Raw genomic sequence first — 27,496 nt, forward strand, 5'->3', positions numbered from 1 at the left:
GCCTGGTTACGAATAGCATACATACGTGAGGATCGACGATTCAAAATCACCGCGCTGACGGAGCCCGCAGTGGTAGTGTCGCCAGGCGGTTACAATCCGCGGATCGTTCATCACTTTCACCGACCATTTAGCTAGCAATGCGTTCGGCCTCCTTACCTCTAGTATCCACGGCCGCACACTTCACTCGAATGGAGAGATGTCGTTAAATTCTTGAGGGCACCACATGAGACGTAATAAGAATAAAAGTCAACTAATCGTTACGGGCATTACAAAAGCTACGCTAATCGTATGGCTTATTTTGAATTCCGTTACTTTGACTAAACATATTTGAGAGACACAAGCTTGGAGCATACCGTATACAGACATACATGCTCTAAGGACACAAGCCATAAACTTATGCACAGACCATGCGGGAATTTGCTTTCCGGCGCAACCCTGCCAACTTCTCTCGGCAGTTGGCAGTGCCGCATTTCTTCTTGTAATTCTGTAAACAAGCAGCATGCGAATTTTTAAAATATAACGGATCTGTGCTCACCGAACAATAAAATGTAGCTTATGACAGTATTATTCCTGAGAACAAGGTGTCAATCGAGCATTAATCGATCTCGGAATTATAATAGCTTAGTAGTGACTAAATAATTCTGACATCAATTTGTAAAAAGTGAAATAGTGTTTTTGACGGTTGGATTTGATTTGCGATCAATGAACTTGATGTATAAGTCGATACATTCACATTTCATTACCACCTACACCATTCTAATCCTATATTTTTAAGAAGGTAAGTGAAAAATTATGGATATTATATAACACGTATCTTATATTTAATCTATCGTAATTATGTGACAGTGATATAGTAATTCTCCCAGGATTTAAATACTGTGTCAAAAATCTTATATCTTCATGTTTAAACGGCATCTTATAAAATTTTGTGGCAGATCGTTTTCAAACAATCTTCTGCATCACAAATAGTTTCATCGATGTCACAAACAAGTCATACGAAAAAATAATGTAAAACCGTATAATCAACTATATGGAAATAACAATTATTTAAGATAAAATTAATAACACATCAACAATTTTCCTTACAGATCCTACATTTTAATGATGGCCTTGGAAGCATCAATAGTGGAACGTCTCCAAGAGTTGAGACGCTGGCAAGTGCAGCAGCAAGAAAGATTGCTTCAACACCAGCAAGAGCAACGTGAAACCTTGAGCCGTGAACAAGTCCGCATGTATCAAGCACTGGGCTTGTCTGTTCAAGACATAAGCGGCGAAGAAAATAGAAGTATTGATCCTGTTTTCAAAGATTCCCTAGAAGAAAACTGTGTGATTGATACAGCTACAATGAATCATGAGAATCTCCTGAAAATTCTTCCTGCAAATGCTGACCCTATAAAACACTTGTCACCTCAAAGGCAGCACGAATTGCCCTATGATTCTAGCTTTAGTTCACCCCATCAACATATCGTACCTGACAAAAAGAGTGTAGATACTCCTGAAGCTACTCAGTTGTCAAAAAATTTTGAAAAACAGGTTTTTGAACTATGTATTGATGATTCGTTGAGCATTGCTGCAAGATCAGATGCTTCAGATAATTTGGATGCCATTGCTAGTGATAAAAAGGATAGCAGGGAAGTTAACTTTAGGACAGAGTTAAAGGAGGCTTGTAAAAGTATTCCAGAATTATTAATTGAAGGTGTAGAACCATTGCCACCAGACAAGCCTAAAAGGAAGTCCATCATTATAGACGATATTCCCGTTCCATCTCCAAAAAAGGATTTCCACACTTTGCTTGAGGAGAGATTAAGGGAATCTGAAAATGAAAAGTCAATCAATGGTACTAACGCCAAGAAACCGGTGAAAAGACCATTTTTAAAAAAAGGTCAAGGATTGGCCAGATTCAGATCGGGTGCAGCGGCCTGTAGCAGTTCACAACGTTCAAGGCCACGTACCATGTCACTGCCTAGTACGGTCAAAATGGAAAATGGAAAGAATGTAAAACCCCATTCTGATAAACCTGGGGAAATATCAAAATCTGTGAAGAAGGTAGCCCAAAAAACCGTTTCAGTACAGAAGAATTGTTTTCCTAACATTCCGAACAGAGCTCAGAGCAGGTTGAGTCTGAAAAACGTGAAACCACCTGTCAGAGTTCGTAGCAAATCGATGTGCAATCCACGGGAACCACAAACGGAGAATAATACCAAACATGACACCTCAGACATTGAATCTAGGACTAAAAGAGAGCTTGAAGAAGTAAGAATTTTTGAACTTCTCGAGGAGAAGGCTGAGAATTCTAGTTTTTGTTCGACATCAAGCACAGTTGTTGCTTTGCTGCAACAATCCGTTCAATCAACGCCACTTAAATCTAAAAGCGTTAGCAAAAATAAGGTTTCGACGTTGGCACAGAAATGGAGAAGTAAAGAGCACGATATTAATGAAGATTTGCTACTCGCCGAAATAGTTTACACAACACAGAGCAATAATTCTGCTACTACCTACACGAAACATCAGCAAAGAGAAATGTCCAAAAATTCGCCACTCGGAAGAGACGTATTAAACTTGGAGAATCAGGCGACTGATAAATATGAGATGCTTGAAATTTTCGACGAAAATTCAGCTGAAAATATCTGTGAACTTCCGTATGGTACTGATGTTGATCCTAATTACGGAACAGACTATCAAATAAGTGAGGAAGCTCATTGTGAAAATGAGAGAAATATTGACCATCAAGTTAATTACGAAAAAAATACTAGTCTGCATGTTCGATTTTCAGAATATAACGAGTACAAGACAATGACTGATACTTCCACTATATCAATGGTATCTGAAGCATCACGAAATTATTCTGATCAGAGGGCGTGGAGCGATTGTTCGGTCACTACGGATTCTTCAGATGCTGATGAATCCACTTCTGTTATCGGAAATAATCAAATTAGAAGCTTGAAGGGCTCCATGGAGATGCCATCCAAAGTTATCCAACCACGGCAAATGAATTCTAAAAATTACACAAATCATTATTACAATGACAATTCATCTTCAGATCTAAATCAAAATCAGCAAGAAGAGTTTAATGTTAAAGAACAGTCTGAGGAAAAACATCGTGATGATGATATCAATATTTCAGATTCAGCATCAGAGAACTATGATAAAAGTGAAAACTCAGAAAGTGAAAACTCAGAAACTGAAAACGAAGGCTTGTCATTAGCAGACGCGACTTTGATCGAAGAAGAGTTGACTTCAATGCAAACGGGAGAAGAGAATGGCTTGACATTCAAATCAGAGCTTTTAAAAATTCGATTACTGGAATTGGAACGAGAAATCGAGATTTTCAGAAAGGAAAATATAACAGTAACAACGCTGAAAGAAAAGCTGCAGGAGGAACGGAAAACATTGGAGCGTAATTTGAAGGAAAAAGAGGCCCATTTCGAAGAACGTAAACAAAGGTTGGAGAACGCTACCCAAGAAGAGAGGAAAAGATTGGCTAGAGAAAAAGCAGCTCTAGAGAATCGGTTGAAAGATGCATACGTCAAGGCTCAGCAAAACAAACAGGAACGGCAAGAAGTTCAAAGTCTGAAAGATCAATTAGAGGAATTGAGAGATGAAATGAACCAGAAAGAAAGCAGATGGAATGCCGCTCAAGCCAGGCACAGAAGTCAGGTGAGAATTTTACAGTCGGAAAATTCAAAGCTGAAGCAGGAAGTTCAGAAACTTCAAAATACACGAAAATCAACAACGAAATTAAGGCTTCATAGTAAAAGTGTTATACCTTCAAACACCAAAGCTATACATCAAATAAACAAGGCGTTAGAATCACAAAAGCATCTGCCACGAAAGCAGGACTCGTCTTCTGACGAGGATGCATTTCTGGTGCAACCAATGATGGAGGCGATGCATTTGGACGAGTTGAACAATGAGGATTGTGACCAAGTGAATTCCGACGGAAGCAAAATGATCGTTTATGACAGAAGCCAGCTGGGATCAAAGAAGAGAAACTGTACTGCAAGGAAGCGAGACTTGTATGAAAACCTACTAAAAGATGCAACTATAGGCTTGAAAGAAAATGAGGAAGCCACGCAAAAGGCAGTCCAAGGCATGGAAAATGAAAAGAATTCATTTAAATGTAACGAGCTGATTGCAAGACCTTTACACGAAGCAAATCAAGCGAGAGATTTGTCTGATAGAAATAATTTCGAGCAAAGGGACAGCCTTTCGAAAGGTGAGAGTGAGAGCATGATTGGAGAAATAATTGACGCCGATAATGAAGAAGGAAATGATGATTATGCCAACAAAAAGAATTCATCACTGAAAAGTTCCGCGAGCAGCAAGGAAACCATAGGTACTTTCAAAAGACAAAAGTCGCCGAATGACAAGAATGGGGTGAAAGTAGACAAACAAGGTATAAAAGAAGTGCGACATGCAGATGGTCGCGTTGAGTTCTGGTATGCAAATGGCAATGTCAAGAAAATTTCTGCTGACGGCATGGTCACAAAGTTGATTTACTATAACGGAGATGTTTGCGAGAGCAGGGAAGACGGCAGCGTTAAATACTTTTATGCCACTACAAGAACCTGGCACACCACAATGCCCGACGGACTGGAAATTCTGGAATTTCCTGAGTATGATGAAGTTACAGTTTCGATCTATTTGTCACTATCTATTGATTAGACATCGAATCGAGATTAGTTTTATCATTTATTATTTGCAAATCTTGCTTGCCACAGTGGACAGGTGGAAAGGAGATCAAAGGATGGAACTGTAGAAGTATCGTTCCCTGATGGTTCCGTCAGAATATTGCAGTCCAACGGGACAGAAAAATGGGCTCTCCCAGACGGAACTTTAGCCGAAACTTCAGCAGATGGTGAAAAACTCCTCATTTTGCCTAATGGCCAGCGGGAAGTCCATACGAAGGATCACAAAGTAATAATTTGTACATGGATCACTTCATTTTTTTAAATTGCTCTGAATATTTCTTCGTCATAGATTAACTAATTATTTATTTCTTTTTTGTTTAATGCTTATTTTTTCTCATTTACGCTAAAGATATTACTAGCATATTCAATTAATTAAGCATTCGTGTTTTCTTAACTCATGAAAAATATCGCTTTCTCGCAATCAGAGGCGGGAGTATCCGGATGGAACAGTAAAATTGGTCTATCCAGACGGTTCCCAGGAAACACGGTACGCTGGTGGCAGAGTAAGACTCAAAGACAAAGACGGAAACCTTCTAATGGACTCGCAGCATCTGTAACATATTAAAATAGAGAGTTTTTAAGACTGGATTTAATTAGTTCGTAGGTACATCCATGTATAGATTTATGTGTAACTATATATGTACAATCATCCTTACATGACAGCAGAGCATTACCGAGAACTTTACTGTATTTTTTTCATATTTTTAACCAACTCGTTTATAGTAATCTGGAGAAAAGTATTTCAAAACATTGGAATACTTATTTTTTACTTTGTGTAATAAAATGAAACTGATTGATCTATGCATATTTACCTTTCCAAATACCTATACCCACCACAATGTCGAGTCTATAATAATCACTCATCTTAACATCGACATGTTACGTGAAAAAAAAAAACATTTTAGGGACTCTGTCTAAGAAAACGTACAATTTATCTATGTAATAATAATGATAATATTATATTTTACATACAATTTTTTTTTTAAATACTAATTAATAATTATTACAAAAATAAAATTGTGATAGGAATGTGTAAACTTGCAAAGAGAAAGACATAGTAGCGTATTTTGAGTTTGAGATTAAAAGATATGTATTTAATTATAATCTGTGCATTCCTTAAAGAACTTTGAATTCGTACATATGTATGTATATATTAGGGTGTGCCAAAAAAAAACAATTTTTTTTTCAAACGCGCATCAAAGTTTCGGTAGTGCATATCAAATAGAAAATCTCAGCCAAATATGAACTTTTAATATTGATATTTAGAGGTACCTATTTTATATTTTTCGTTTTCCATTTAAATAACACGTGAATAAAATCGGAAAATTTTTGCATTTTTTTCCCCATAAACTGCTCGACTTATAAACTATCTAATTACAGATTCTTACAGGAAATTTCATTCTCTATAAGAAAGTACTGAGATAAAATGATCACCCATGAGTTTATATGCGAATATCTCTTATTTATTAATATCAATATTAAGAGTTCATATTTGGCTGACATTCTCTATTCGAGATACTCTACCGAAATTTTGATGCGCGTTTGAAGAAAAAAATTTTTTTTTTTTTTTTTGGCATACCCTAATGTATGTGTATATATATATATACACATATATATATGTTTGTTTTTTTCTTTCGTCTTTTGTATTTTCTTACGGTAAAGATTGTTTAAGGTTCCCTCTGTTATATATAATAATTATTTTATTTTCAATTTATTTCTTTAATGAACGATATTTTATGCTACGTTTTAAAATTCAGTACGTATTATTGATAATAAAATTTTTATAGACAGATGATAAATCCGAAATAGTTCACATCCTGCATCCATAATTTTGACCAAATTGACCATTTGATTTGCTAAAACTTTTGAAAATCTCGTACCTGACTTTTGCCTTGATTCGATTTTGAAAGATCAGAAATTGGATATAATAATGTATATATTTATGTATAGTATTCTTTGTTCACCCAACACACCAGAGTTGCGATATAACACTTCACCAAATATGGCGATATACACTTATGGCACAACAAATTGCCCGTTTCCTACCAGCCGAAGTTACAGGGGTTAATCTATTCATTCTTGTAAGCATATAATTACAAATGTTATTAAGTATTAATAATACGAATGTAGGTACATAAATTGAACGTTTTTGTGATTTGAACTGAGCCAGTCATAATAACTACAACAGAAATATTATACTTGAAAATAAAATATTACACATTATCTTATTATACACAAACCGATCAATTGGATTTCTGTTCATCGATTTCATGTAGATTGAAACAGCGGGCCTTTATTTATAACACTACTTTTAATACGCAATTTATGAAATTTAGCAGATCACAATGAATGGTTTGATCAACCATGCTACTTTCTTTCCACATGAATCAATTAAGCAGTACCGGATTTTATATTTTGTCTGATTGGAAAAGAAGCGAAGAAGCGTATTTCAGCTATAATACAAATTATACAATCTATTAATTTCGAAATTTGAAATATATAAACAACGTTCGAAAGACCACGATTATACATAGATTCGTGCATGATCATAAATCTTTGTACTAACACATTCACAACAACTAAAGTCTAACGTTAATCAGACAACAAAACAGTGTCCCACTAATTGTAAAGCAATTTGAACGACTGAAGGATGTATTAACTTTGTGAGACCATTTAAATAAGAATTTTTCTGAAACAGATTTCTTTGTCGAGGTACTTCTTAAGTCTATAAAACATTGTAGAAACTATGCCTTAAGTCGGTAATGGATTATATAGCTATCTATAATCGTGATTATCAATAACCTTAGGGGTCGGAAAGTGAGTACATTATACTTTGCGTTGAATGATTATACAGCATTGCGTGTCTGGAGTTCGTTGGTTCTTCATAGTCCGCCCAGATCATCTAGGGATCATTAATAATATCCTCGAGAAAAAATCGCGTGAAAAAATAGGGAGATAAGAATTTACACCTACCACTATATTCTACGATAATAAGTCGCACCACATCGCGCTAGGCGCGCTGGTCTATAAGGCAACATTAACTGTATAATTAAAAGCTTTGGCGACATTGATGTTCACTAAAAAATTCCATACATCAATATTGAATTTCTCTTTGCCTATAAAGTCCGATGTACATACAGGTAATTATTCAGTGGACAAAGCGTTCGGCATTTGTGCCGTTTTAATACCGGATAAAGAGTAGGTAATATTATTTCTTTGATGAAAACTGATTTTATGAATCGTTTCGCACCGTAAGTCAAATTTAGAAATTATAAACTGCACCTTCAATTGACAGATACTATGATATGTGTCATGTAACATTAAAGGTTTTATATTTAAAACAGGTGATATAAGATACTCCGTCCACTTTGAGTTTACATCCGTTTACTTTTACAGTTGCTACCTTTGATTTTGAGAAATCAATCACTTGTGCCAGCACATTATGATTAGCCTAAAATAAGCTTCGTTTACGTCGCAGTCAACTTGATACATCGACGGTTTAATTAGCTTTGATAAATTCTTCTGACTAGTTAATATATTCCCCCAAATTCAGGCTTACAAGGAAAGGTAAAATAATCCCGTGTACTTTCAACGTTTCCGATCTGTTACTTCCGCTATATGCTTTTTCGTGTATGTGCTAGAGTTTTATTTTTGTTCTCGCTCTACGTGTTAGCCGGTTCTTGTATGTATATAGATAAATAATTAGGAGGGTAACTTTTCTTCAACTGTTACTGTGAATCCGACTTCTGCCGTTAGTGACCTGAGGTACTAGGGTCTAAGTGAATAAGGTGACATCCACCCCGTTAGCCATCACAAGAAAAGCTTTACCCTAGTATTGAACGTTCTAAACCAGCTGAGACTACGAGGCAGGTCATTCGGTTTCGCTGTCTGAGTAATATTCTATCGGATTTGGATCGCGTGGTTTCCTCGAATATCTGAGGCCCAGCGTGTCAGCAATTTCTTCAATGTTTTTTAAAACCTGTAATGAGAACAGAGCAAAATATGAATACTGTACTGCTTCAGAAAATCCTGCCAAATATTCGATTATAAATTGTTCGAATTACTTACGTAGTCTAACTGTTCCTTTGTATGCGCCGCTGATAGGCAGAAACGTATTCTGCCCGCCATAAGCGGAGTGGCTGGAAAACCGACGCCAACCGTTGCGATTCCGTGCCCTGTCAGCGTTCGCACCACGGTTCTGAAAATTGTTTTATAATCGTAGTTTTCAATAGCCATGATGTCTAAAACTTAGGGGGCTGTAAGGAGGTTGTATATACTTTCTATATCTACAGGAATATCAATACTTTGTTAGTAATTTTATTCCGAGATGGTCACACGTCAAGTGTTTATCAAGCTGTTACATCTGTAAGCTAGGGCGATTATTTTGGAAAGGCCAAAACTATGAACAAGAGCTCCGATTTCGATTTTACATTTCAAACCATTGGAAAACGTTGAAAAATTTAACATACTGGTTCTATCTCACCCCACGATAGCTTATGTTGTATGAAAAGCTTTTTTACGAATTTGCGGAAATAGATTTTTTTTCTCTCAATAGTCAATTTAATACCGTTATTTGTTGATCAAAATGTATACTGGCACAGTATTGAAAAATTGAATATTTAACGGTACCAAAGTGATAAAAAAAAATAGTGGTAGAACTATAGAAAATTGACTTCTAAAAAAAAGACTAATCGCAGAGTGAAAACGAATAAATACGCCAGATTATTGAGCATTTTAAAACTATTCGAAATGAAAAATGGTTATCTGAGCTTTTGTTTATAACTTTGTTCATTATTTTGTCTTTTTAGGAAAATTATTGTAGCTTTGAAATGTATCAATTAGATAAATACTTAACGTCAGATCATCTCATAATAGAATTACGAAAAAATGGTTGATTTTCAATCGAAGAACATACTTGAAGGGCCAACTTACCCGATTTTTGAGTAGAGATAAACCATCATAGGCACTACTGGCGAATCCATGTTACCATAAATAATCACGCCGATCTGATTGAGCCTGCGTCTGAAATATCTTGTGTTTCTGGCAAGCTGTTTCGTGCGATTGCGTCCCGCGTCTGTGCCGTCCTCTCCAGCTATGATACGCATTGAAGTGATAATTTGCTGTGCCACTGGTGGTGACATGGACGAGGCGTAGGTATGTCCATGACTGTGTACTCGTAAATGATCAATAAGTTCCTGAAAGAAGAATTTTGTCAATCAAGTCCAAAGAACAGTGAAGCAAATTCCAAGTGTGAAGGATGCTCAGATTCTCTTTAGGTTTGACTACATGGCCAAATCGTTAAAACATGAACAATCATCTAATCGTTCTTATATCTCATTGTAAGTGTACCTCACCTTAGTGCCAGCTATGTACCCGCCAGCAGAACCAAAACTTTTCGTGAAAGTTCCCATAAGTATGTCGACCTGTCGAGAATCGATTCCATAATAGTCGCAAACCCCTCTACCATGGGTCCCCATAGCGCCAGTGCTGTGCGCTTCATCGAGGTACAGATAGGCCTATCAAATTAAGAACAAAAGTGATTAGCCATGAATTAAGTTATCAGAGTGTCTGAATTTCGCAGAGAACTTACCTTGTATTTTTTCTTCAGTTTCAAAATGTCAGGAAGGTGAACGATGGAGCCTTCCATGGAATAAATACCCTCGACGATAATGAATATCTTTTTCCATGGCTTGCCGCTACCGGGTTGCCCATGTACAATTGCTTCCCGCAAACACCTTTCGAGATGATTTGTATCTAGAACAAGCTTTAGACGTGTTACCTGCGATCGTAGCCGCTTTGAGTAAGGTATAACTCTTCATGTTTCCGGAGTTTTTCAGTTCATTCCTCTTTAGTCTAGTTCAAGATTCTATACCTAGCTTGATTCTGAAACGTAACAGTCTTTTGTGTATTTTGGACTATTAAACTTCACTTGGTATTTTGGACCAAAGCCAGAATTGCGGAACTGGTTGAAGCTGACAGTCTAATAAAAATAAAATTTCATGCTCGTAAAACCTTAGGCAAGACATTAATCAGTTTACTACTGGTCTTTTAATTTTTTTTTAACACAAATCAAAATATTAGGCTCATCGGAATTGCCTTGTTAAAAAATACCAGATTGTGCATCAAGGAGGCAGAGCGGGTCGTTTTACACTATGCATAAGTTTGCAATATGAGTCATAGATATTGTGTACGAGCGGAAGACAAATATTGCAAATTTGCGTAAACTATACTAGTGTAACAGAAACTTCATTTCCGCATATTGAATAAATACCTTTTATCTTTGAATCAGGAAATACTTACTATTGTGTTTGAAGACCTTGGTAACGGCACCTGATAATCGAAGTCCGAGGATAAGAGAGGCGTGGTTTTTTTCGTCGCTGAGAACTAGGCACCCCTTGGTAATGAGGGATGGTAAGTTAAGAGAGTTTGTCGCGAATCCCATTCCAAATACAATTGCATCTTCAACCCCGAGAAATTTGGCAGTTAATTTCTCCAGTTCATTGTGAATTGGCATGTTACCTGAAACAAATCACACCGTAGTAGGTAAATATATATTTTTTTTTAATCTTTCGACTCCATCCTCACAATCAATATGATTTTATTGTCGACCTTCTTACCTAGTTCCAGACGCGTGCTACAGCTGGCACAGCCATACTTCTTGAGCGTCTGGATGCTTTGCTCTGCACATTTCCCAGATGATTCTGCAAATCCGAGGTAGTTGTAAGAGCCTAAATTTATACACCGGGTTTCCGTTCCTGTGAATCTGTAACCAACAATTAATGAATGCAAATTTTGGAACACAAACTATAACGCTTCAATCAAATTCCACGTGAATATGCAGTAAATGAAAAATTAATTTACGCTATGGGCTTACTGCCAGTTTTGGCAATTGTTCAGACTTGTGAGTTAATGAAATGTTCAACGTTAATCATCGCACTGAAGATGTACTGATTAGTTAGAAATGAAAAGTTGCGTGTAATCACAAATTCATGATTTACAGTCAAAATAAATCGCAAGCATTTGTGATTAATTCACTATCACCATTAGCTGAGCATTATTGATCAGCTCACAAGTCAAACTAGGCTATCCAACCAACGTAATATATATCTAGGCCAAGAAGGTGTAGGGATGCAAGATGGAGGCAAAAATGGTTAAGTAGGTCACAACTTTTTTCTCATTGTGTAAGAAACTGTTAGCTCAGGATTTTGGAGAATGATAAATATCCAGCAAGTTCACATGATCACAACATTCACAGTTTAATTCTTCTGGTGAATAACAGCTGTACGTAATTAAACTCACTTGAAGGACCAGCCGTAATCGTGAGTAACTCGGTCTTTTAGCGTAACTTCTGCACCGGGTACGGAGGAAATTGGTCGATTCCAACAGTCGCGAATTCTCCGGTAAACATATCGTAGGTAGAATACCTCAAATTGATCATAGAGTGGAGCGTAACCCTATAGAGAAGTATATGAAATCAATATTGCATACAAGAAGTAACTGGAGGAGTGAAAATATGATTTCGTCGTATGAAAATCATATTGCAAGGCAATAAAATTATGTATTTGTGATGATTAAAAACTGTTTCACTGAATAATCTGATAAATTTAATCTCTAAACAGATGAGCCACTGAAGTATTAGCATTTGACCCAAACGGCAGTGCTAATGTGAACTACACAAAAATGTTTCACATCAATATTTAACAAGTTGTATTGCACACCGATTAACGACCAAATGCAAATTACTCTAGTTCAGTGATTAAGATTAAGGTATTTTACAGAATAAATACACAGACTGTTGTACCTTTCTGTTTTGTTCTTGAGCCACTTTCGGCGTGAACAGTAATTGATTAACAAAGCCTAAGAACATTAAGAAGTAAAATCCAAGGTGGGTAAGAGCCGATGTTATGAAAGATATTTTTTCGAACGATTCTTTCGACTTGTAGCTTGTTGGTGTGTCAACAACTCTTCGTTTCTGAAAAAAAAGAGCGTTTTATTTTCAGCCATAAATGCCCATAAAGATTCTGTGATGATTACACACTGTGGTATTATTACCATTGGTGAAAATCATTTGATGAAGAGACTAGAAAAACAGGACTATTGCACTACTACTAGTGAGTCAAATTGCTACGTTTGTATAGTTTCGTCCAGGTCTCCCCCTGTGCCCCCCCCCCCCCCCCATCCCTATTCTACCAAATTACATCTAGAGTTGAGGATCAGAATGCTAGCATATATTACACTTGAAAATTTAGAAACCAGAGGAATAGTCACAATACGTATTTTTTATAGTTTACACATTTTTAACAGTTTCTAGCTCACTGACTGCTGAAAAACGAGTTTGGTTGACCAATCATAGCGAAACAGAAAAAATAGAAAAAAGGTAAAGGAATAAAGTGTCCAAATAAACAAGTTGTGTTCAGCATTCTTTCAAAAAGTAGTAACCATCCCTATTATGCATGTTGAAGTGTATTTTATAAGTTAGCAAAATAGACTTCAATGCCATATTTGATCATTTCAGAGTATGATGTTTTATCTTTGATTTCTGAACTGCTGAACGATGCGTGGTAGCCATAGGCAAGAGCATATACTGGAAATTAATGTACTTAAGGAACGACGAGCTCTGAACCTACTTGAGAAACAATATCTCAACTATGGAGAGTAGAAACGTGAACTCCTTTAGGCTCGTAACGATGTGTGTCACAAGTTGTACTAGTAATACCTTATCAGGAAACCGGGAAAATTACAAACATAAATTTCGCGGAAACACCCAATGACGTTCATAGCTTATCATAAGCAAGCATGACCATCCAGTGTGCGGATCGAGGAGCAATTTACCGGTGCGAATTGGACATACATTTTTCGAAAGCCAATTACAGCAGCGCGCATCACGCCTTACGCCGACCTTCTTAACTGTCGCGTATACCGTGTGAATTTAAATTCTTTGCAAGAGGGAGGCGTGAAATGACCTTCCGATTAGTGATACCCTAATGTCTTTGGAGCACACGTGACGGTGGAGTATGACTTACCCGAACGTGAAGATCGCTCGCGAGGCTTGCATAACCGTTTAGTTTTCCGTTCCCAATAGCCGGGTGGGTGGCAATGCCGTTTTTCAACGATATTTCAGGGTCTTCATCCTGAGTGGCGGCGAATGCAACGCGAAACCGTGTGGCAGCCATGTTATTCACAAGAGGCATACTTATCCGCCACTGCTGTGGACACTCGGCAGTTCCCACCGCAATGCCTGCAGTACCGACGCCTGCGCGTCACCGTCTTCCCCCGCTCTTCTAGCGTGTCCGCACTCCACAATCACCGCAATCGCGTGATACACGGACGTCTTCTCTCCTCTTGGCTCAGCGGTCAGACTCTCAATCCCCACGCACTGATTAGTCTTCAAGGAACAACATGAGACTTCCACCTCGCTTCGCTTCACCTAGAATTCAAAATTATGCGATCTTAAAGTGCCTGAAAAACTCAATTGGTTCGAAGAAGAATCGAAATTGTACACCATCGTAGCTATAGCAAAGAGCATGTTTTTACGTGTGTTCTATTTATTCCATTTTCGTAATCTCCGTTCATTGAATCGATACAAGGCGAGACCTCCTCGAACTTGGGTTAGGATTCAAAGACATGATTTTGTCTGTATTTCATATTTTTTAGGGTCCCTGAAAATTGCACGACCTGTTAAGCTTGTTTGCTTTCAGTTGAACTTTTTAATTCTTCAGGAAAATTATTTTACCTAGAGGGTAAACAGCTGTCTGGGGGACGGAACACTGCGGTCGTAAGAAATAGATCGCTGACAAGACCACAAAACCATTGCGCATTACTTCAACGCGTTGAAGCCGGTTTGCTTTACGTACGATGTAGGCTCGGATATAGGCATAACTGTCATTGTGCAACGAGAAATTGAGATACAGTGTGAAGATTAAAAGGAAGACTCATGTGGAGTTTTCCATCCTCACGGTCATCTGGCTGCTATCGCAGACACGATTGATTTTACATTTCTGAATCTGACCTAGGTATGACGTAATTTTCAGTATCGATAGACAAACCAACCTTACTGAAAACAGTTAGAACGCTATGTCAATTATAAAATTATAAACACATGCAGGTACGTACTAATTACCGTCTCTATTTTTATATGAATAGTGCATTGCGCCAGTTCTGAGCGTTAAAAACCGCACGACAATTAACGAGGTGCGAGTTCGAAAGCGGCATGAGTCACCCGCGGACGGTCTCGTTGCAGTCTGGTGGGGATAACAGGGTCGTCAATGCATGGATGTTCTCCCAAATAGATTTCACCAACTTGAAATTATTTACCCTGTCTATAAATAACTAACAAAAATATCGTTGATCAGACCGTTTTGGTATGATCAACAATACTTTGGACATGATCCAATGTATTCATGAATAACAGAAACTTCGACGTAAGTGTGATGGCACAAAAAGTAATTTGCCGTACGCCACAGAACAGTGGCAATTGTGCAAATTTCATTAAGTGAGGTAAGTATTTTTCTCAGTATATTGATAGATCGAGTTAGGAACATGCGATTACAGTTGTGATATTCTTTGGACTATGTTATCAGTCAATGGCGTTGGAAATAAAGGCAGGTAAGTGTATATTTACTTATTGCGATCAACCTTGATCACTGTGTCGAAATAAGACGTCTCCTCATCGGGGATTCTTATCGTGAGCCGTTAGACGAAGGGTTGTAGCCATAGGTACCAATGTGATAGGCGGAAACCCCGTGGCCACGTCAATGTGCAGTGTTTTCTCTACCTAGCACAATGGGGTGTAACATGGGAAACATAACGAGAGCAATCTCACATCTTCGCAGAAGTTCAGGGTTTGAGGGTCACCTTCGCGTAACGCCCCTGCCGGGAGTTTTCGAACGGTTTGTGGAATTGCCTCGATGTGAGGTTCACGCTTCGGCGGGGGCGGAGCAAAAAATGCAACGAAAGGAAGGTGCCGGTTGCCGGCCGGCTATGGAACGAGGGACGTTGCGACGCGCCGGAGGGGGACATTGGGAACCCGGCAACCGGGTGGGAGAACTGGCACTACCACATCGACGCGGAGACGAGGACCGCGTAGTGAATCCGAGTGGCTGCTGTTGGTGCCGCTCCCTCGCCTTGTTTGCCTGACTAACTGCCCGTTGTGCGCGTTGCTGTGTGCGCTGCATTTTGCCTGTCTGTCTCTTCATTCTCTCCTCGGTTCACTCGTGTCTGTGACATTTGACAGCTGAGACACGCGAAAAAATTCAAGAACGAAAAGGGATTTTCTTCTTCCGGTTAATTGCGTTAACCTCCCCGTAAATCATTTTACCCAATAATCAGATAAACGACGGACTTCCAGAGATATTCCCACATCGCTCTCGCCCATGATAGCGGCATTCGCGGTACGCAATCGTTCGGAAAGAAATATCACAGTGTCCGTTCGACTTTGACACGTACAAGTTCGGAAGAAGGGTGTTGCTGATACGCAATTGCGCGTTGTGAATATTTTGCTCCGTTAGAAAGGAGACGAGCAGTTCCTTGTAAAAGCACTTTTTCGTACAAGGAGGATTTGTGACAGCGGGAGTGATCGAACCTCGTTTTTAGGTGGGAAAACTCGAATCAATAATAAGTATGGATAACTTTGAATTACCGAAGGAAAAGGTTGACAAGGTCAAAGAAAATCCTCTTCATCCGGGGGATGCCGACGCGGCTAGCAAACTAAAACGAGATCACCACTCACTCGACGACTTCGAACACCTGGAGCACGACACCTCGCCCATACAGGAGAGCAAGGATATGGCCGCCAGCTTTCAGGGCCAGCAGGATCAGGCGGTCCCGGCGCAGTTCGTCGACGTGCCACGTGCCGTCGGCGAGGTTCACCCTGCCTCAATCGATAAACACGACGCTATGCCCAACTCCCAACGAAGTCTGCTGGACTCGAGCTTACCAGCTGACGAAGTCTACCTGCAGCCTGCGCCCGCAACTCCGCCCCCTTCGGCTGATTTTGCGAAACGAACCCTGGCCGACGTTCTCGACAAGCCAATCAACGACGTCGATGACATCCTCGGGGAAGTTGCGAGCTTTGCGCAGGCGTCGAAACCCTTCCACCCTTTCCACCCGACACCCCTGCCGCAGGGTGCAGACCCCAAGGCTGCGTCTCTGGCCTTTATGGACAGCGAACGATCACTACAAGCTTATAACCCATCGCAGCCGACCTTAGCTAAGGACGTTAAACCGGCTGAGAGTCGTCCCCAGGAAAATCTATTCGCCCAGGATCCGTTGATCACGGAAATAAAACCCGAGAAGACGTCTGCACCTGGCGCAAGCAAGTCGGTCGCAGAGGATCCTGCATCCCAGCTCCAGCACGCTTTGGACGCCCGGGTTGGCAAGGCAAAACCCAAGACCACCGAGAAGTCTGAATCCTTCGAAGAATTGTTTGAAGATATCGCCCAAGCTGCATTGAAAATGCCAGAGATCCAGGACATCATCGATCCAAAGGAGGACCTCTTCGGCCTGGAAGATATCAAGAACGATCAGATGCACGGTGACGAGGCATTGGAGCGCGACCTGTTTGGACCAGACAATGACGCTTACGGACAAGTTAAAAAACCAGACACGATGCCAGCGACGCAAGATAACTCGACCAAACTTATGGAGGGTCTGAATTTGGGCAACGTCGAAGTTAAGACCGTGAGAAAACCTGAAGAGGACTTTTTGGGGGAGATAAAATCCTCTGTATTACCGGAGCCACAAAAACCACCAACGATCGACTTCCTTAAGGACGATTCTATCCAGGACATATCCAAGGAGACGGCGGTCAAACACGTGCAACAGCAACCGTTTGAGGACGATTCGTGGAACGTCGTAGAGAAGCCGGATAAATTTGAGAAGTGCGAACCCCTGCAGGAAAAGTTCGATGACCGGGAACCAACTCCGGAACCACCGAACAAATCGCTGCCGCCTATACCGAGGGATGCGTCACCGGAACCAATCAGCTCCGGTACGCCGGAACCGTTCCAAAGTTTCGCAGGTAAAGGGGCACCCTCGGCCCCAGAGAAATACGAATTGTCTTCTGATTTTATTGCGACGGAAAGTGGCGGGCAGAATAAGTTCCTTCAAACCGGTGCCGAAACCGGCGATTCGGAGTTCGAATCGGATCCAGAATCTTGTCCTTTGCCACCGTCTCGCCTAGCTCAACCAGAGTTTGCGACGAAGACGGAACCTCCCAAAAAACAGGAAAAACCAGACACTTCTGCGGGCGTTTGTTACCGAAAAGATCCAGTCGAAGAAATCGCTCCTAAAGAGATTTTCCGCGAAATGGGATTAGGTGAGTAATTTTCTCTCTCTCTCTCTCTCTCTCTCTCTCTCTCTCTCTATATGTATATATATATATATATATATATATATATATTATATGTATATACACACGCATATGGTACATTGCGATGATCCGAAATGAGTTTATATCTGTTCTAATTATGTTCCTTGCACTCGTATCGCCGATATTTTGCAAAATGAAAGTTGACGGTAATTGACAGTGAATTATTACCGTCAGACAGGATTACTTTTGTTTATGTAGTGACCAAAGAACAACGACGAGTCCACTTATCGCAGTTCATATCTAACTACATACTTCAGAGAGAATGAAAAACGCAAAAATATAGTCTGAGCTACCTGGTAGATAATAGAAAAAAATCTGAGGCTGAAATTGGTAACGTTAACGTAACAAAACATCAGGGCGAAATTTATTATTATGCAACGTTAGAATTACTCTTAAGGAATTGGCTGTAAAACATATGAGTACGTTTCATTTATTATGATTTACTAAATTTCAAACAATCTTAAAAGTGCGAAGTGAAGATTTTTTCTAAACATGCATCGTAGCAGTAACGTTACTAACTTCAACCTCATAAAAAAAATAACGACATTTACACTGTACCTGTTGAACTTGTAAGTTCGAAATCTGATTCGTGAGCATTGCGTGTAGCATCAACTAAAATGTTGACTGAGAAAGAAATTTACACAGAATTATCATTACATTCTAAAACACCGAGATACTGAGCTACAAGTAATTAGATTTTGCGAGCAGACTTGGTGATAATTTTGCATGTATTAAATAGAACTGAAAATATCAGTCTAAACGTAATCAGAATCATAAAGGCATACCCTGTATCATTACAAAATTCGAATTATATTATCATGTCATGGATTGTCCCAAATTTGTTCTCGTCGTCGAGTTGGAGGTGACGGTATTGATCTTCCCCTTTTAGACATTAAAGTTTTAGATGAGTTTCATAAGGATCCAAAGAGAGAAAGAAATCATACACCTAGCGACATGTATGAGCGTATAACAACCAGCGATACGAATTGCGTGTCAGGTGTGTTGGCGAGTCGTGTAGGTCATACCACGTGACCCTGTGACTCACAGCCATTTCAATTCTTTCCGAAGAACTGTTTGCCTACCAGTCTTATCTTCATCGATTTTTCGAGTCATAATCATCCAGAAATTCCTAACACCATAAACGAATGCAAGCAGGAACGTTTGATTCATGAAGTCAATCGTTAGAAATGATATGTATCATAATGTGAGGCTGTGTAGACGAATTTGGGGGACTTTAGGAATTGTTTTAATGCTTGAAAAAATTATTCGTCTCGGTCAGTAAGCTTGCTGCAACGAGTTTTATGCGACTTAAATAGAATCCGGAAGTGATCTTCAGTGGAAAATTTGGAACATCAGTGTTCCGTAGTTGTTAAGTCTTATTTCAGGCGATATTCATCCTTTGAGTGACATCTGACGCTTGCATAAGGGGTTGATAGCCCCAGTCTATACGCATTTCTGAACAAAAACAATCCAATACATTTTTATTTGACGCAGAAATGAAGACACGGCATGGTTTCTACGAAATTGCAATAGTAAATTCACAGAATTCATGCCATTTCTTTATTTTTGCGTCAAATGACAATGTGTTGCAGTATTTTTGTTCAGAATTGTATATAAATTGGGGCTGTTAAGCCCTTTTTTACGTTTGTGATACGTGGACTTTGATATTTAGAAATATATACGGCAAGTTCGAAATCGACTAGGGCGCCCTAACTAAAAACGATTATATGCTGCAAGAAAGTGGTAGATCTGTCGTCGTTTCGTCGAACAGAATGAGTGGAGATTATTTTTACATTGTGTGAATAAGTTACGGTAGTAATTCTGAGCTGAAGAACCGGAACAAACTCCTAATGCCCAACTCGAATACGTGCCGTTTTTATTTTTTATAGCGTGATCTATACGAATGAAATATCCGTATAGTATATAAATAAACATATAGGTATGACACGCGATGCGTCACCCCACGATTAAACAACGCAGTTGCAGACTTATTGTTAAATTCCTTATAACACGCTAAATATAGGTTTATTTCTTTATAGTTGAGGCTCGCCGAGTTCAACGCGCATAGATTCTTTTGTTAAACTGTTGTTGTATTTTTGAGGGGTAAATTTTTGCCATACATGTCTAGATATTCGTTCACCCGTTCACTGGTACGGCATTTTAACGGTTCATAACGGAGGTTCATAATTATTCAATCGACGTGTGTACACAGTGCTTGTCTCTGCTTTCCTATCTATAGCATCTCTGTACACGTGTAAACCGAGTGTGATGCAAACGCATCATCATCATCTCATCTGCACGCGTAGTTTTTTTCAATGCGCAAACATCGGTTCAAACCTATTTTTCCTCGTCTCGACTTCGTAATGATATTCACAATACAAGTGGTCCAACTACTTGAAGGAGCACTGCGAGACGGTAAAAATATGTATGTGTGTACCTGTAATCATGAGTCATACAATCACTATTCAGCCCTCACTTATATTCAAGCCGGTTACGCCGCAAGCGGAATCTCTATTTATAGACTAACCTAACCTAGCCGCTTCTTGTGAATGGTAAATTATAAGGGCACCGGTACAGGTTGACCCACATAATGATTGTTATCATTCGTACTTTAGGGTTGATTGGAATTTAGTCTGTTAATGCATCAGTCGAATTTATGAGTGAAATTTTCAAGTTACCGGGCTTATTATCAAAGTCTATTAATAAACGTTACTAAACCGATCTCGAAGTATGTGTCACGCATTGATTCACTTCCCCACTACTTGAATCATCTACCTGTAGAAAAATGCGACGAACACCCATAGAGCCATAGGCACCTGCGTTCGTTGATGTAAATTCGTTATTGTAGTGTCGATGAACCTAATTCGATTGTGAATGAACTTCGCAGGCTAGTTCTGACGCTCAAGAGTCTCTGTCTTCTATTCGATGCCCTTAGGTATCCAAGGGCTTCTATATCAGGGACTGTGTTTTTTTCTTATTTGCAAACAGGTTCGATTCATTAACTTGAACCGTCGTTCATCGCGCACATAAACATCAATTTTTTAAGTACCGTTTGAACGATCGATGAGTGACACTTCTGTAGGTTAATGACACTCGAGGATTTTTAAAACTGCAGCTACAGCTTTGAGAGCTGCATTAGTGACGTAGCAACTGATTTTGAGATTTTAAACCATACTATAAATGGGATCAACGGACAAGTGGAAAGAACTCCATCGCTAACGAGGTCGACCGCGACTTCCAGACTTCCGCTTGGATACGGGTCTGTTGATTACAAGCTGGTGATTCTCCGCACTGCCGTTCGAAAAGCCTCTCAGTTATGCTATAGATATATTGTTTTCCGTCCGCCTTCATTTACTTCTAGGGATTTGCGCTTCTCACGGCCAAATGATACAATTAGTTGGCGGTTACTGATCTTTTTCTTCTTTTACTTTACTCATGTCTCGGAGGGTCTTGCAGACCCTTTAATACCCGCAATGCGGCGGTAAACCCAGCCCTTGAACTTGATACTGGAGCGACCCTTGCACTTCTGAATCATGTAATAACCTATAAATACGTATAATGAACACGGTTTATGTACCACATGTCAAGAAGAACCGTCTGAGGACTCGCTTCGAGCACCTCCATAAGCACGCCAGCGTTACAGACTGCATGCATGCTCGCCGTGATAATTGTAGCGTAACATTTTAAATATAGACACGTATAATAAACGGTATAAAGATACAAGTAATACACATATCAGGAGATCAATGATCTATGGTAATCAGTGGTTGAACAATTTACATATGCTCTGGAATTGGCTGCGGTCGTACAGTCAACAACGATCAGTAACTTTGAATTACAGTACTTTGGCATTTGTATACAGTTTGCTGTGAGGTTATCGGGCATGATGACAACTCCGTGAAACGTGCATTCGTCATCATATCATACAACTGTTTTCAGACTGAAGTTTCTAACGTTAATGTAATGATACATCTTTGAAAAAAATCGTTATTTTGCAAGTTAAAGATCACTTGAAATTTAGTAAACTATTAATATGGCATCAAAAAACTAAGATTTTGTAAATTCAACTTCTTCAGGTATTCGAAAGGTGCAAAATAGTAATTTTTGTTTCAATGTTACGATACATTAAGTCTCTGTTCTACACCATTTACCGTCGCCACTATTATGTATACCATGGGTTCATTGATGACTGGAAAGTTCTATTCTTTATACAACTGATTTAGATTTGTTTTTATAATTCTATTAGTGAAATGGAATCGTTAGAATGTCCTGAGTAAAAATATGCAAACAAAAATGCGGTATCTACACTCAGTGAATAGTCATTTAAACAAGAAGGTAGAAAGGCGCAAAAGAATCCCTTTGTAGGAGCGCAACTTTTAATAGTGCCATCAGGTTATTAATGACTCAGGTGTAGACCAAAGGGTTAACGTTACTAACTTCAGTCTCGTTAATCGTTGGTTCCCAAGGATAGCAACGAAATGGTATATGGTAAATATTTACCTTACACTACCTTGCGGTGGTGGTAAAAAATGAACAGAAGGACGTGCGAGATGAGCGATTCTAAAATTGGAGACCAAAGTCAACTGCAGTATTAATAAACCGTAGTCATATTCGTCCACAAGTAACGGTCACTGCGCATTTCCAGAAAGATTGCCATAGTAAGTTTCGACCGCACCCTTAGCCAATATCCCTTATTGCGTTCGTGGGTTGGGCCTCGCCCAGCTGGAATGTGAATATCATGTGCACTCATTTTAAGTAAATCGATGTACAGAAAAAAGAGTCACACGACAAGCATAATAATATTAAAGGCACGTCGTCGACGGCAAAAATAACGCAATCTGGCAAAGAAATGCGGGGGATTGATTTCGACGAATATTGTCATTTTTTCAAACTTGTTATCGATGCCGGGTAAAGGTATACCATGGTTTTTCGTGGATAGTAAACGGTAGGGATACCAACATAATACTCGCGCGGTCTAGTGGGATTGCGTTCAACCATACCGGAGTATGTCTAAGACACTCTTTCTCTCTCGCTCTGCATCGTGATTGGCTTGCGCAATTCCACTAGGTCGCGAGAGTATTGGGTTGGTATCTCTAACGTTTACTACCCACGAAAAGTCACGGTGTTAGATACGAACGAGGTGCAGTATACCTTATAGGACGCAGCCGCATGTTGCATGCTTGGGTACCAGAGTGTAAGCTACGGCCTTAGTAAGGGAGGAAAGCTACCCAGGTTCACTATATCGATCGTTCGAGGAAGCGCGAGGGAAATTTACCTGCCAGAGCGATCTGGGGGAGGGAGCAGCCACGTTGGAAGACGTGCATTTTGCTCTTATTACACGTTTTATTACTAGTCACCTTCGTCTGGTATCTTGCCAATGGCGAGTCTCTATGGCTAACCACAGTTTCTGGGAAAAAGGAATTGTGCGTGTTAACCTACTACATACGACATCGCCTAAGGATTGTTTTGCGAGTTATTTTTACTGTAAAAACCCATAATTTTGATAATTTCCTTATCATCTCCTTGAACCTGTTGTTTGACTCGATCGCCATCGGGAATTTCTCAGTGTTTCCCATGGCAGGGGTAACTTCTTCAACTGGAAGTTAAAGACCTTTAATATACCATAATTAATGCATGATCTTATCTCAATTATCAGGACATAAAAAGATACCGACATTTCTGATTCTAAATAACTTCAGAAAGTTTGTAAGGAGATTCCTCTGTTTAACACGGACTTGGTCATTCTATTGCGTTCTAAATCGCGGTGAATGATTTTCTCAAGGCGAAACGTATATAGTTACCATAGGGTATAGAATTATATTGAGTAAAGCTACATATGAAAGATATTCCTTTATACGCGCGTGTGTATATCGTGTTCATCGAAATTGAACTCAATGATATGGATTTCGTGGTTTCAAACATGACGTCGGTAGCGGATTTGATTATATAGACGATACTTGATTTTTCCCGAAAGAACTAGTTGATCGAATTTTATCAATATTGCCATGGCGATATTCGAATATTTTGATTAACACTTGATAAAAGAAATTAAATACTTTGACAAATCGTTTCTAAACGGGGCGTCTGAGCTTGAGCAACGTACTGAGAACAAATTATTCCCCCAATTTGCTTGGCGACGCGTCCTGTGCACGTCATTGAGTAAACAGGATTAACTTGGTGTGAAGATTCGAGCAGAGCGGCTAAAATTATTTCGAGAAATGAGAAGTCCCGGTGAATTCTTCGCTCGACCTGATCCGCGGTCTTGAATTGGCACACTTGAATTATTTTTACACGTGATTTCACGATTTTCGCTAACTCAGTAGCCGAGTCTTAGGGTATAAATCCGAGGACCCAACTGAACGATTCCGGGTTTACTGGCCTTTTCTTTATTCTATTTGCTGCAGAGTTCCATTATTCCATGAACGGAACTTCTAATGTTTGAAGCCAGATTACTGAGGCGAAGGTCTACATGAAGAATCACATTTACAAGTTTTCTTGGTGAATATTATCTCGAAAGAATATTCCGTCGAGTAATGACGACTCAGGTCTTTGGGGTGACTAAATCGAACTGTGAGCAACACAACGCTGAGAAAGTTTTTTTCGTCTTAAACACTTCGTTCAACCGTATCGATGATTCAACGATGACGCAATTCACTTCGTTCAACCGTCCCGATTACGATCGTTTCGATGTTTTGATCGATTGTGCGATATGGAGGTGTTACAGATAACTTCGATATAAATCTGTCGAAGGTATATCAGAGCAAATATCACAGTGTATTCATCGTCCTGTTTTACCGACACTCGAAATCACAGTGGTCGGCAAGCTAGAGCGTGAAAGTGTAAGTGCTATCATATTCAAGTTTGTCCAAGTACGTTCGAAAGTATCAACCTTTGACTAATAATGCACCTTTGACAATATTAAACCTCGTTTTGACATTTTTACCCTGTCGAAGATTGTACATCTATTCAAAATTGATACTGGAGCGACATATTTCTATTTTGTTTTTGTATTATTTAAGGGTTTTAGTCACGGTCGCATTGGTACGTAAAATTATTTGTTATTGATTTTGATGAAAATTCTGCATTCCACTTTTAAACATAACCTTCAATGTTAGATTGTTCAATTTCGTTTATCGCCATGAAGAAACTTTCCAGATATTTTTCAAGGGAACAACTCTGCCGCGTAATACTAATCTGTCAATGTCAAGTGTGTACATTAAGATTAAATTACAAAAGAATTTTTTAAACTACGGTCCAGGTTTCGATTTATTGATAGAAAATGGCCGTAAATCTTTTTGCGACCGTTTCCTGAATGTTTTTCCACTTTTTTAATTAATCCAAATACTACCGACCAATCAGAGCTTTGTATTTGTTTTAATAATTGTGATGTAATCTTGTTTTTCAAACTTTTCTTCTAATTAATTTCTCCAACAAATCGTTGAATCGATTAAATGATGTTTATAACAAGTAGAAATTGAATTGCATAATTTTGTTTTCTGCTGCTCCAAAAGCGATTATTAATATTTTGTGGAAATCTTGGCTTTTGATAACTATGACCGTAAAACGTGATTATTTGGATGTTAGAAAAACCGCGTCGTATGAGTTCCGGTTCATCGACATTGAATATGACTGCAATAACGACTTTCTAATGAATTTTTATTATTGGATTCTTAATTTCAAGTAATGACCAACCCTATCATGTAATTATAAGCGATTATGAAATACATGTACGCGTATTATGAAATACTTCGTAAATTTCGATTACGTAACTCGCTTCTTTATATAAGAAATAACGCCGAAAAATTTCCTAGAGCGGGGTAACTCAGATGCATTTATGATTATAAAACGTGTTGAGTATTGAAAAATTACACTGCTTACACGGTATCAGTAAATTGAAAAATAACTTTAAAGAAATGAGTTATATACCTCGTTCACCTCACGAATCAATTACTCGATGTACGTGGCACGTGCCATGATTTACGAATCATATTGTCAAGACATTCTTCTTCTAATTCTAGATCATATTAATTCAAGCTGATTACAATTCCCATTCAAACACGCACCAGTTGAAATATATACACGACCGAGAGTTAACTCAGGCTAATTTAGGCGGTCTTGCCAGCCAACCAGTCAAGACAAAGACGACGATCATGCAGGTACATACAATACTTTCGAACAGAAACTTCGATGCAGCTATTTCTTGGATAAGTTGCAGCATCTATGTGATATATGGTAAATTTGCTTGCATGTATGCAATTTAGGGTACATTCCACTGAAATCCGCTTACTTTTCGATAACTGAGAGTACATTTTACTCATCGACATGTGATGTCTGTTTCTTTGCAATTGGTTGACTTTTCACCAATTTTTCCAGTTCTGGACCATCAGTCAAATTTCAATCCCTAAAATATACTCTCAAATGCATAAACCTTGGTGGATTTATCCTATGTCACATTGTTCATGAAACATTTCTACGAAATAACCTCCGATCATGATACGTGGTGAAGAAAACAGAAGAAAATCGGCTTGTTCAATTCACTCAATCGTGTTAAATTGCAAGTAACGGCGAAGAAGATATATTAGAAAAATCACGAGGTTGAAGTTAACGTTATCGTAACGAAAGATTGTAAAAATCAAAATTTTTTAAATGTTATAATGATTTTTAAGGAGTTAAGATTCCGAAATATCAGTGCGTGTTGTTTTCTTACGGTTTACCAAATTTTAAGCAATTCGAAAATCGTGAAATAATGGTTTTTCCTCGATATGAATCGTTACGATAACCTTATTAACTTCAATATGATAAAAAAACGGCAACTACTTTCGACCTCACCAACAGTATATTATTCTCATAAAACATGCTCGTTTTCCTCAAGCATGTGAAGATAAGGTCGTTATCTGCATAGGCACAAACCACTGTGCCACATGAATTTTTAAAATAATTGTAAGACAGTTGCAAATCATGTGGTATAAGTGATGGCATAACGAAAGTATAAATCGCGTTAATGGAGTTGAAATTTCAGAGGAAAAAAAATTGAAAACAAAAACTCACCCTTCTCTTTTTCCTCTTCTTCTTCGTTAAACAAAACAAGAATAGTGGAGAAGGCACTGATAAAAATCTACCAGTCAATACAAACAACCTACTTGGAGTTTCAGCGAATGCGAATGGTGAGTGGAACGCGGAAATGAGGAAATAATTAACCGAATCTTTGTAGAACCGAGAATGAACCGCACTTGGTGCCGCCTGACTCGGCACTGTGTGACCAAACCGGAGGCACACTTCCACGCACACTTCCACACACAAATTCCCTGTTATTAGCTGTAGGCGTTTGTCTCCTCCTATCAATTACCCTCGTCTCGTGTTCAATCGCGATATTTCCAACTTACATTTCTACCTCTCGCCTGCAATTCTTCGTTCGTTCAGACGACTTCGCTCAAAA

General features: G+C 39.0%; 3 protein-coding genes across 7 annotated transcripts in view; 2 read left to right on the top strand and 1 right to left on the bottom strand.

Annotated features, from left to right (window-relative positions):
* The first annotated feature begins 52 nt into the window (after positions 1–52).
* On the top strand, positions 53–5,488 carry LOC107221366 (centromere protein J). The gene is made up of 4 exons (XM_015660325.2): positions 53–778; positions 1,089–4,616; positions 4,722–4,917; positions 5,117–5,488. The coding sequence occupies exons 2-4, from the start codon at positions 1,102–1,104 to the stop codon at positions 5,246–5,248; spliced, it is 3,843 nt and encodes a 1,280-aa protein (XP_015515811.2). The 5' UTR covers positions 53–778; positions 1,089–1,101; the 3' UTR covers positions 5,249–5,488.
* LOC107221356 (serine palmitoyltransferase 2) lies at positions 5,105–27,305 on the bottom strand. Of its 4 annotated transcripts, XM_046730409.1 has the most exons (12): positions 27,109–27,305; positions 13,715–14,118; positions 12,493–12,663; positions 11,991–12,145; positions 11,309–11,454; positions 10,992–11,210; positions 10,282–10,445; positions 10,046–10,207; positions 9,624–9,886; positions 8,760–8,889; positions 8,520–8,670; positions 5,105–5,242 (listed from the first exon to the last, which is right to left on the bottom strand). In XM_046730409.1, the coding sequence occupies exons 2-11, from the start codon at positions 13,880–13,882 to the stop codon at positions 8,563–8,565; spliced, it is 1,686 nt and encodes a 561-aa protein (XP_046586365.1). In that variant the 5' UTR covers positions 13,883–14,118; positions 27,109–27,305; the 3' UTR covers positions 5,105–5,242; positions 8,520–8,562. The 4 variants fall into 4 exon arrangements, with proteins under 4 accessions (XP_046586365.1, XP_015515799.1, XP_046586366.1 ...); XM_015660313.2 differs by lacking the exon at positions 5,105–5,242 and having other exon boundaries at positions 6,233–8,670; XM_046730410.1 differs by lacking the exon at positions 5,105–5,242 and having other exon boundaries at positions 6,233–8,670; positions 13,885–14,118; positions 27,109–27,304.
* The window catches only part of LOC107221355 (reticulon-1-A), a 45,914-nt gene continuing 34,195 nt past the window's right edge, over positions 15,778–27,496 (top strand). For both annotated transcript variants that reach the window (XM_015660306.2, XM_046730407.1), the window contains exon 1: positions 15,778–18,006. In XM_015660306.2, coding sequence (XP_015515792.2) covers positions 16,311–18,006 — 1,696 coding nt within the window. In that variant the 5' untranslated portion in view covers positions 15,778–16,310. The remainder of the gene's footprint in view (positions 18,007–27,496) is intronic.

The sequence above is a fragment of the Neodiprion lecontei genome, chromosome 2 (assembly GCF_021901455.1).
Source record: "Neodiprion lecontei isolate iyNeoLeco1 chromosome 2, iyNeoLeco1.1, whole genome shotgun sequence".
Classification (NCBI taxonomy): Eukaryota; Metazoa; Arthropoda; class Insecta; order Hymenoptera; family Diprionidae; genus Neodiprion; species Neodiprion lecontei.

Coding starts and splice junctions, on each gene's coding strand:
- LOC107221366 (XM_015660325.2), top strand. CDS start 1,102: ATGATGGCCTTGGAAGCATCAATAGTGGAACGTCTCCAAGAGTTGAGA. Junction 4,617..4,721: donor GAAATTCTGGAATTTCCTGA/GTATGATGAAGT, acceptor TGCTTGCCACAG/TGGACAGGTGGAAAGGAGAT. Junction 4,918..5,116: donor TCCATACGAAGGATCACAAA/GTAATAATTTGT, acceptor TCTCGCAATCAG/AGGCGGGAGTATCCGGATGG.
- LOC107221356 (XM_046730409.1), bottom strand. CDS start 13,882: ATGCCTCTTGTGAATAACATGGCTGCCACACGGTTTCGCGTTGCATTC. Junction 10,446..10,991: donor CAAGGTCTTCAAACACAATA/GTAAGTATTTCC, acceptor AGCTTGTTCTAG/ATACAAATCATCTCGAAAGG. Junction 9,887..10,045: donor GGTACATAGCTGGCACTAAG/GTGAGGTACACT, acceptor TTCTTCTTTCAG/GAACTTATTGATCATTTACG.